Source organism: Triticum urartu, chromosome 3 (genome assembly GCF_003073215.2).
Source record: "Triticum urartu cultivar G1812 chromosome 3, Tu2.1, whole genome shotgun sequence".
Taxonomy (NCBI): domain Eukaryota; kingdom Viridiplantae; phylum Streptophyta; class Magnoliopsida; order Poales; family Poaceae; genus Triticum; species Triticum urartu.
Window position 1 is genome coordinate 10,670,556 of NC_053024.1, and position 11,498 is coordinate 10,682,053.

Consider the following 11,498-nt stretch of genomic DNA (forward strand, 5'->3'; position numbering starts at 1 on the left):
ACAACACATGCCCAGCCTCACACTGAAGAAAATAAGAAAATTAGCATGACGTTCAGCACGAACGAAGAATGGAAAAAGAACTGAAGAAACACAACATTCGGGAAACACGCAATAGCTTGCAATGGCTTCCGTCGCGCTGTCCTTTCAAAAGTTCATAGCAGCAGGGCGCAATGCGAGCCAAAAAACATATCATCTACAGCTCCCCACTAGAATGAAAACATATCATCTACTGCTCCCCGATAATGTTGCTGAAAACCATATTCAGTTATAAGACACCAACTATTAAGGTCCTACATAGTAAGACCAACTAGACTATAGCATTCCACTACTACCCACTAGATTGGAAATTCAGTCTTAAGTACTGCATTTTTAGCTTCGACACACCGACAGTTAACATCCTAATCGAATCGTTGCAATGTTTGCCACCCAAATGTTGATGCACTGACATTATGCCTCTTAAATTTCAGAAAAATGGCAGGCAACTTTGCCTGCTGTCAATATGCAAGATCCTAGCTAGCCTCTACATTCAGCTTTCACAAACAAACAATCAAGATCCTACAAAGCGACATTTGTTCATCCTTGGAAGAAGTGCAGCAGTAAAATGAAGAGGCAAGCGATCGACATAAACAGACCAAGTAGGATTACTAGTTTACCAGTCATCAGCCGCATAGCCTACGCGATACATTGGCAAACATTTCCACGGACAAAATCAATCAAGGTCCAACCTTGGATCACTACCACCAGTTCAGAGTTCACTACCAAATCGCCAATGTCTAACCATGGTAGATCGATATATATACGTACTTAATAGGTAAGGGATTAAGAACGAAGCTGGCAAGCCAATCAGGCACGGGAACGGGGGCTCCTGCTCGCCCTGACCCTGACCTCCTTGTCGATGCGGAGACGGACGACGACCTCTCCTCCTTCCGGCGGCTGCATGTCCGACGGCACCGGCAGGTACCTGCCACCGGCGCCCATGGCCGCCTCCTCGGAGGGCACCGCGCAGCTCTCCACCTTGGCGTCCAGCATCAGGACGTCCATGTGGCCGGTGTCCATGTCCACGGGCGCGTGCACCCACACCTTGCACCTGTACCACGACGCCGCCGGCCCATCCTCCTCCGCGGCCGCGGTCACGCGCACCACCTTGACGCCGCGCTCGCTCGCCACGAGCAGGAACAGCCGCTCCCCGTCCTCCGCGGCCAGCAGCCGCTGCCCCTGCTCCGCGGGCTGCATCTGAACCTCCAGCACGGAGCCGTACGCGATGTTTGTCACGGGCCACGCGTGGCGCTCGGCGAGGTGGACGCGGAGCGCGGGCGGGGTGGCGAGGAAGCCGCATCCGGGCTCCGGGCAGCGGCACGTCTTGTGCGGGCACACCAGACGGTGGTCGCCCGCCATGCAGTACACCACGGAGCTCCGGCAGCCGTACGCCTGGTTGGGGCAGGGCACCCTGACCGCCAGGAGGTAGCCGTACGCCCCCTCGTCGCGCTCGTACGCGCCGTCGCACGCCGGGCACTTGCTGGCCAGGTTCGCGGCGCAGGGGCCGCACGCCGGGCACTTGCTGGCCAGGTTCGCGGCGCAGGGGCCGCACGCCGCGTGCTTCGCCGGGCACTGCGCAAGAAGCATTTTTTTTCTTGATCTGTTCTTCAAGCAATCGGCGCATCAATCAAGCAAGGACGGAAAGCAAAGAGGATCCATTTTTAGCGTACCAGGAAGACGGGAGGCTTGAGGGGCAGGGAGCAGAGGGGGCAGTCCAGCAGGGACTTGTCGAACTCGACGAGGATCTCCACTCGCGGCAACGATAGTCGTGGAAGCATAAGATTGGCGAGACGACAACGATGCTACGATGAAGATCAAGGTGTCGCGCCGGTGACGATGGTGATCATGACGGTGCTTCGGAGATGGAGATCACAAGCACAAGATGATGATGGCCATATCATATCACTTATATTGATTGCATGTGATGTTTATCTTTTATGCATCTTATCTTGCTTTGATTGACGGTAGCATTATAAGATGATCTCTCACTAAATTATCAAGATAAAAGTGTTCTCCCTGAGTATGCACCGTTGCCAAAGTTCGTCGTGCCCAAACACCACGTGATGATCGGGTGTGATAAACTCTACGTCCATCTACAACGGGTGCAAACCAGTTTTGCACACGCAGAATACTCAGGTTAAACTTGACGAGCCTAGCATATGCAGATATGGCCTCGGAACACTGAGATCGAAAGATCGAGCGTGAATCATATAGTAGATATGATCAACATAGTGATGTTCACCATTGAAAACTACTCCATTTCACGTGATGATCGGTTATGGTTTAGTTGATTTGGATCACGTGATCACTTAGAAGATTAGAGAAATGTCTATCTAAGTGGGAGTTCTTAAGTAATATGATTAATTGAACTTAGATTTATCATGAACTTAGTACCTGATAGTATCTTGCTTATGTATGTTTGATTGTAGATAGATGGCCCGTGCTGTTGTTCCGTTGAATTTTAATGCGTTCCTTGAGAAAGCAAAGTTGAAAGATGATGGTAGCAATTACACGGACTGGGTCCGTAACTTGAGGATTATCCTCATTGCTGCACAGAAGAATTACGTCCTGGAAGCACCGCTGGGTGCCAGGCCTGCTGCTGGAGCAACACCAGATGTTATGAACGTCTGGCAGAGCAAAGCTGATGACTACTCGATAGTCCAGTGTGCCATGCTTTACGGCTTAGAATCGGGACTTCAACGACGTTTTGAACGTCATGGAGCATATGAGATGTTCCAGGAGTTGAAGTTAATATTTCAAGCAAATGCCCGGATTGAGAGATATGAAGTCTCCAATAAGTTCTATAGCTGCAAGATGGAGGAGAACAGTTCTGTCAGTGAGCATATACTCAAAATGTCTGGGTATAATAATCACTTGATTCAGATGGGAGTTAATCTTCCAGATGATTGCGTCATTGACAGAATTCTCCAATCACTGCCACCAAGCTACAAGAGCTTCGTGATGAACTATAATATGCAAGGGATGAATAAGACTATTCCCGAGCTCTTCGCAATGCTGAAAGCTGCGGAGGTAGAAATCAAAAAGGAGCATCAAGTGTTGATGGTCAACAAGACCACTAGTTTCAAGAAAAAGGGCAAACGGAAGAAGAAGGGGAACTTCAAGAACAGCAAGCAAGTTGCTACTCAAGAGAAGAAACCCAAGTCTGGACCTAAGCCTGAAACTGAGTGCTTCTACTGCAAGCAGACTGGTCACTGGAAGCGGAACTACCCCAAGTATTTGGCGGATAAGAAGGATGGCAAGGTGAACAAAGGTATATGTGATATACATGTTATTGATGTGTACCTTACTAGAGCTCGCAGTAGCACCTGGGTATTTGATACTGGTTCTGTTGCTAATATTTGCAACTCGAAACAGGGACTACGGATTAAGCGAACACTGGCAAAGGACGAGGTGACGATGCGCGTGGGAAATGGTTCCAAAGTCGATGTGATCGCGGTCGGCACGCTACCTCTACATCTACCTTCGGGATTAGTATTAGACCTAAATAATTGTTATTTGGTGCCAGCGTTGAGCATGAACATTATATCTGGATCTTGTTTAATGCGAGACGGTTATTCATTTAAATCAGAGAATAATGGTTGTTCTATTTATATGAGTAATATCTTTTATGGTCATGCACCTTTGAAGAGTGGTCTATTTTTGATGAATCTCGATAGTAGTAACACACATATTCATAATGTTGAAGCCAAAAGATGCAGAGTTGATAATGATAGTGCAAATTATTTGTGGCACTGCCGTTTAGGTCATATCAGTATAAAGAGCATGAAGAAACTCCATACTGATGGGCTTTTGGAACCACTTGATTATGAATCACTTGGTACTTGCGAACCGTGCCTCATGGGCAAGATGACTAAAACACCATTCTCCGGTACTATGGAGAGAGCAACAGATTTGTTGGAAATCATACATACAGATGTATGTGGTCCGATGAATATTGAGGCTCGTGGCGGATATCGTTATTTTGTCACCTTCACAGATGACTTAAGCAGATATGGGTATATCTACTTAATGAAACATAAGTCTGAAACATTTGAAAAGTTCAAAGAATTTCAGAGTGAAGTTGAAAATCATCGTAACAAGAAAATAAAGTTTCTACGATCTGATCGTGGAGGAGAATATTTGAGTTACGATTTTGGTGTACATTTGAAGCATTGCGGAATAGTTTCGCAACTCACGCCACCCGGAACACCACAGCGTAATGGTGTGTCCGAACGTCGTAATCGTACTTTACTAGATATGGTGCGATCTATGATGTCTCTTACTGATTTACCGCTATCATTTTGGGGTTATGCTTTAGAGACGGCCGCATTCACTTTAAATAGGGCACCATCAAAATCCGTTGAGATGACGCCTTATGAACTATGGTTTGGCAAGAAACCAAAGTTGTCGTTTCTTAAAGTTTGGGGCTGCGATGCTTATGTGAAAACGGTTCAACCAGATAAGCTCGAACCCAAATCGGAGAAATGTGTCTTCATAGGATACCCAAAGGAGACTGTTGGGTACACCTTCTATCACAGATCCGAAGGCAAGACATTCGTTGCTAAGAATGGATCCGTTCTAGAGAAAGAGTTTCTCTCGAAAGAAGTGAGTGGGAGGAAAGTAGAACTTGACGAGGTAACTGTACCTGCTCCCTTATTGGAAAATAGTACATCACAGAAATCTGTTTCTGCGACAACTACACCAATTAGTGAGGAAGCTAATGATAATGATCATGAAACTTCAGGACAAGAAACTACTGAACCTCGTAGATCAACCAGAGTAAGATCCGCGCCAGAGTGGTACGGTGATCCTGTTCTGGAAATCATGCTACTAGATCATGATGAACCTACGAACTATGAAGAAGCGATGATGAGCCCAGATTCCGTAAAATGGCTTGAAGCCATGAAATCTGAGATGAGATCCACGTATGAGAACAAAGTATGGACTTTGGTTGACTTGCCCGATGATCGACAAGCAATTGAGAATAAATGGATCTTCAAGAAGAAAACTGACGCTGACGGTAATATTACTGTCTACAAAGCTCGACTTGTCGCAAAAGGTTTTCGACAAGTTCAAGGGGTTGACTATGATGAGACCTTCTCACCCGTAGCGATGCTTAAGTCTGTCCGAATCATGTTAGCAATTGCCGCATTTTATGATTATGAAATTTGGCAGATGGATGTCAAAACTGCATTCCTGAATGGATTTCTGGAAGAAGAGTTGTATATGATGCAACCGGAAGGTTTTATCGATCCAAAGGGAGCTAACAAAGTGTGCAAGCTCCAGCGATCCATTTATGGATTGATGCAAGCCTCTCGGAGTTGGAATAAACGCTTTGATAGTGTGATCAAAGCATTTGGTTTTATACAGACTTTCGGAGAAGCCTGTATTTATAAGAAAGTGAGTGGGAGCTCTGTAGCATTTCTGATATTATATGTGGATGACATATTACTGATTGGAAATAATATAGAATTTCTGGATAGCATAAAGGGATATTTGAATAAGAGTTTTTCAATGAAAGACCTCGGTGAAGCTGCTTACATATTAGGCATAAAGATCTATAGAGATAGATCAAGACGCTTAATTGGACTTTCACAAAGCACATACCTTGGCAAGATTTTGAAGAAGTTCAAAATGGATCAAGCAAAGAAAGGGTTCTTGCCTGTGTTACAAGGTGTGAAGTTGAGTCAGACTCAATGCCCGACCACTGCAGAAGATAGAGAGAAAATGAAAGATGTTCCCTATGCTTCAGCCATAGGCTCTATCATGTATGCAATGCTGTGTACCAAACCTGATGTGTGCCTTGCTATAAGTCTAGCAGGGAGGTACCAAAGTAATCCAGGAGTGGATCACTGTACAGCGGTCAAGAACATCCTGAAGTACCTGAAAAGGACTAAGGATATGTTTCTCGTATATGGAGGTGACAAAGAGCTACTCATAAACGGTTACGTTGATGCAAGCTTTGACACTGATCCGGACGATTCTAAATTGCAAACCGGATACGTGTTTACATTAAACGGTGGAGCTGTCAGTTGGTGCAGTTCTAAACAAAGCATCGTGGCGGGATCTACATGTGAAGCGGAGTACATAGCTGCTTCGGAAGCAGCAAATGAAGGAGTCTGGATGAAGGAGTTCATATCCGATCTAGGTGTCATACCTAGTGCATCGGGTCCAATGAAAATCTTTTGTGACAATACTGGTGCAATTGCCTTGGCAAAGGAATCCAGATTTCACAAGAGAACCAAACACATCAAGAGACGCTTCAATTCCATCTGGGATCTAGTCCAGGTGGGAGACATAGAGATTTGCAAGATACATACGGAGCTGAATGTAGCAGACCCGTTGACTAAGCCTCTTCCACGAGCAAAACATGATCAGCACCAAAGCTCCATGGGTGTTAGAATCATTACTGTGTAATCTAGATTCTTGACTCTAGTGCAAGTGGGAGACTGAAGGAAATATGCCCTAGAGGCAATAATAAAGTTATTATTTATTTCCTTATATCATGATAAAGGTTTATTATTCATGCTAGAATTGTATTAACCGGAAACATAATACATGTGTGAATACATAGACAAACAGAGTGTCACTAGTATGCCTCTACTTGACTAGCTCGTTAATCAAAGATGGTTATGTTTCCTATCCATGGACAAAGAGTTGTCATTTGATTAACGGGATCACATCATTAGTTGAATGATCTGATTGACATGACCCATTCCATTAGCTTAGCACCCGATCGTTTAGTATGTTGCTATTGCTTTCTTCATGACTTATACATGTTCGTATGACTATGAGATTATGTAACTCCCGTGTGCCGGAGGAACACTTTGTGTGCTACCAAACATCACAACGTAACTCGGTGATTATAAAGGTGCTCTACAGGTGTCTCCAAAGGTACATGTTGGGTTGACGTATTTTGAGATTAGGATTTGTCACTCCGATCATCGGAGAGGTATCTCTGGACCCTCTCGGTAATGCACATCACTTAAGCCTTGCAAGCATTGCAACTAATGAGTTAGTTGCGGGATGATGTATTACGGAACGAGTAAAGAGACTTGCCGGTAACGAGATTGAACTAGGTATTGGATACCGACGATCGAATCTCGGGCAAGTAACATACCGATGACAAAGGGAACAACGTATGTTGTTATGCGGTCTGACCGATAAAGATCTTCGTAGAATATGTAGGAGCCAATATGGGCATCCAGGTCCCGCTATTGGTTATTGACCGGAGACGTGTCTCGGTCATGTCTACATTGTTCTCGAACCCGTAGGGTCCGCACGCTTAAGGTTTTGATGACAGTTATATTATGAGTTTATATGTTTTGATGTACCGAAGGTCGTTCGGAGTCCCGGATGTGATCACGGACATGACGAGGAGTCTCGAAATGGTCGAGACATAAAGATTGATATATTGGAAGCCTATGTTTGGATGTCGGAAGTGTTCCGGGTGAAATCGGGATTTTACCGGAGTACCGGGAGGTTACCGGAACCCCCCGGGAGCTATATGGGCCTTAGTGGGCCTTAGTGGAAAAGAGAAGAGGCAACCAAAGATGGGTCGCGCGCCCCTCCCCTCCCTTGGTCCGAATAGGACAAGGAGAGGGGGCCGGCCCCCCTTCTCCTTTTCCCCCCTCCGCGAATCCTATTCCAACTAGGATTGGGGGGGAATCCTACTCCCGGAGGGAGTAGGACTCCTCCTGGCGCGCCTCTCCTAGGCCGGCCGCACCCCCCCTTTGGCAGGGCACCCCAGAGGAACACAAGTTGATCCACGTGATCATATTTAGCCTGTGGTGCGGCGCCCCCTCCACCATAGTCATCGATAATATTGTAGCGGTGCTTAGGCGAAGGCCCTGCGACAGTAGTACATCAAGATTCGTCACCACCGCCGTCGTGCTGACGGAAACTCTCCCGACACTTGGCTGGATCGGAGGGTCCGGGGACGTCATCGAGGCGCTGAACGTGTGCCTAGAACTCGGAGTGCCGTAGTTCGGTGCTTGATCGGTTCGGGCCTGGAAGGACGTACGACTACATCAACCAAACGCTTCCGTTGTCGATCTACAAGGGTACGTAGATCACACTCTCCCCTCTCGTTGCCATGCATCACCATGATCTTGCGTGTGCGTAGGAAATTTTTTGAAATTACTACGTTCCCCAAAGGGTTACACAAGGTCGGTTACAAAGGAGGAGATATACATATCCGTATTGCCTAGCTTGCCTTCCACGCCAAGTAGAGTCCCATCCGGACACGCGACGAAGTCTTCAATCTTGTATCTTCAGAGTCCAACAGTCCGGTCAAAGGATATAGTCTGGCTGTCCGGAGACCCCCTAATCCAGGACTCCCTTAGGGAGCATTGAAAGGAACAAACAAGGTGCAAGGAAAGGGGGAGAAAGGAAGGGGGAGAGGAAGAAGGGGAAAGATGGTAGCTAGGTGGCTGGCAGGCATAGCAGTAGCGCGGGTCACCTATGCGCGCTACTGTTATGGCAGCTTGCAAAATATCTACAGCTAGTGTTGCAATACCTATAGCGTGGGCTAGAAAAACACGCTACTGGTAAAATGTTATACATATAAAAAATAGCAGTAGCGCGTTTGTCTCAACAGGCGCTATAGATCCTACACTAACAGTAGCGCTGGTTTGGTGACCAGCGCTGCTACTATTTATAGATCAGGGGGTGTGGTGTGTTACACTTAGCAAGTGGCGTGGGGCTAGATAACAAGCGCTGCTGCTAACAGATACCAGTAGCGCTATTCCTAGCCAGCGCTACTACTAACTACTAGTAGCGTGGGTAGCGTGGGGTCAAAAACAAACACTACTGGTAAACTTCTATCTATAAGCATTTTCCTAGTAGTGGTCATCGGACGCCGGCAGGGCAGCTAGCTGGTCCGTGCGCGCCACGACTCCCTTCGTTCTCCGGCCGGCTCCTTCTTCGACGAACGCAAGCTGTTCGACAGTTTGCCAAGGTACAAAATGGACTCCGCCGACGAGTTCTTTTTCACAATTTCCTTTGCGACTCCAACGATTCGTCGTCCAACGAGGATGAGGAGATATTGGCTGCCGTGTTGGTCCATCACCACCTCAACCAGCAGACGTTGTTCCGTGGCTCCATTCCGGGCCACCTTCCGGCGTTGAATCGCAACCGAGAGAGCGGACATTTCCTTCTTTGGAAGGACTACTTTGATACAACAAATCCGTTGTTCAGAACATAAGAAATTCCGCCCGTTTCCGTATGAGTAGGCATCTTTTCAACCCGTATTAGAGAGGGGTGGTCGGCTATGATGACTATTTCGAGTGCAAAGAGGATGCCGTTGGAAGATTGGTTTCTCCTCTTATCAGAAATGCACTGCCGCCATCCGAATGCTTTGCATACGGAGTGCCCGGTGATCTCATTGACGAGTACGTTGTATGAGCGAGTCTACATGCCTACAGTCCATGTATAAGTTCTGCAAGGTTGTTATTGTTGTGTTTGGCCCTGAGTACTTGAGAGAGCCGACTCCTGAAGATACAACCCGTTTGTTGGCGATGAATGCAGCAGGGGCTTCCCAGGGATGCTTGGCAGCATAGACTTGCATGCACTGGGAGTGGAAGAACTGCCCTTCTGCTTGGCAAGGGCAGTATAAGGGTCATGTCAGGGCTTGCACTGTCATACTAGAGGTCGTGGCGTCTCAAGATCTCTGATCTGGCACTCTTTCTTTGCATGGCCGGATCACACAATGATATCAACATGCTTCAGCGCTCGCTGATGTTTGCTAGGCTTGCGAAGGCAACAGCCCACGGTGAACTTTACTATCAATGGCCACAACTACGACAAAGGATACTACCTGGATGACGGTATCTATCCTCAGTGGACCACTATTGTCAAGACAATCCCCAACCCTGTCGGAGAGAAGAGGAAAAGATTTGCCCAAAGAGCAAGAGAGTGCTAGGAAGGATGTCGAGCGTGCCTTTGGTGTTTTGCAATCTCGATGGGGGCATCGTTCGGTATCCTGCTAATACCTGGAGCACGCAGAAACTCTGCTTGTGTGATCATGCACAGTATGATCATAGAAGATGAGCGCCCGGAACGTCTGTACGATCAAGGGTTTCAGTTTCAGGGTGAGAATGTTGTGCCTGAGTATGGAAGGAGCGGCAACGTTTGAACAGTTCACCCAATTTCATCATGACATGCGTGATTGGAAAACTCACGTGCAACTGCAAAATGATTTGGTTGAGCATATGTGAGCTCATGTTGGCAACCATAGATGTATCTTCTTTTATTCGCTTGCAAAACTATGTGAGACATTTTTACTTTTTATTCTACTTGTAAAATTATGCTATTTTATTCGGTTCAAACTATGTTATTTGACTATTATGTTTGAATGCAAAAGTCAATGCAAAAATGAGCTATTTGTTGAAATATGGCGGCCAGCCAGCCACGCCGGCATATATGGGTCGGCGCGTTGGGCTAAAACAGTGCGGACGCCGGGCGGACAGTCAATCCAAACGGACAAAAAGCGGAAGAAATCGCCGTCCATTTGGATCCTTATTATCAATGTGGTCGTTGAGTATTCAGGAATGGAAGATTGAGAGGAGGAAGAATCAATGTGAGGAAAAAGAGAATATCGAAGATGAAGGGGCAGCCAGGTTAATTCTATGCAATGAGAAGACAAAAGGGGTGAGGTGAAGTACCTCGTGGGTAGGAAGGAGTACCTCGTGGGTAGGAAGGAGTAATGGAAAGATGTGAATGGGGTGATTATCACCAGAGTTTTTTTAAGGTGGGGGAACAGAGGGGCTGTTGGCCTTGGACTCTTCGGAAAAGATGACGTTTTTTTCTGTGGGAGAGATGCATGGGCCTTTTCTCTCCGTGGATGGGTTTTGTTCAGCTGTTACGCCGGGTTATTAACTACTGGCTGGAACATGTCCTTAAAAAAACTACTGGCGGAACAGGTTTGCTGACATGGCACATGCGCTGTGGTGGGATGCTTACATGTCAAGAGAAATGAAGTTGGACCTACTTGATGATGTGGATAGTTTACATGTCAAGAGAAATCAGATTGGTCATAGTGGGGAGTAACTTATACTAGGGTCATATGCATGATACTACTCCCTCTGTCCAGGTGCATATGACGTCTAAGAAGTGGCACTGTGATTTAGGCGTGTAGAGATTGGGTGAGGTGAAAATTAAATCATCTATTTTATGGGCAGCTAGCTTGTTAATAGGTGGATTGCATGCAAACACAATTAGTGCTCTTTGCATGCACGGGAAGATGTATAGGCTATTTGCATGCACTGGACGTGCAGATTCATGTGCTATCTAGGATTGGTCACGTCATTAATTACCACCTCTTACGAATTGACAATAGCGACTTATACTCTTAGAAATTCTGAATTCTCTAAGATGCCCTATACACCTGGACGAAGGGAGTAGTCTAAGTTACTATCTTCATAATGCAAAGTAACATAATAGTAGTATCATAGATAGCTTCA

At 46.5% G+C, this 11,498-nt stretch overlaps 1 protein-coding gene across 1 annotated transcript; it reads right to left on the reverse strand.

Moving 5' to 3' along the window:
* Positions 1 to 821: 821 nt before the first annotated feature.
* On the reverse strand, positions 822 to 1,814 carry LOC125546474 (E3 ubiquitin-protein ligase SINA-like 5). The gene is made up of 2 exons (XM_048710729.1): positions 1,707 to 1,814; positions 822 to 1,608 (listed from the first exon to the last, which is right to left on the reverse strand). Exons 1-2 carry the CDS (start codon positions 1,812 to 1,814, stop codon positions 844 to 846), a joined length of 873 nt encoding a protein of 290 aa, XP_048566686.1. The 3' UTR covers positions 822 to 843.
* Positions 1,815 to 11,498: the final 9,684 nt, after the last annotated feature.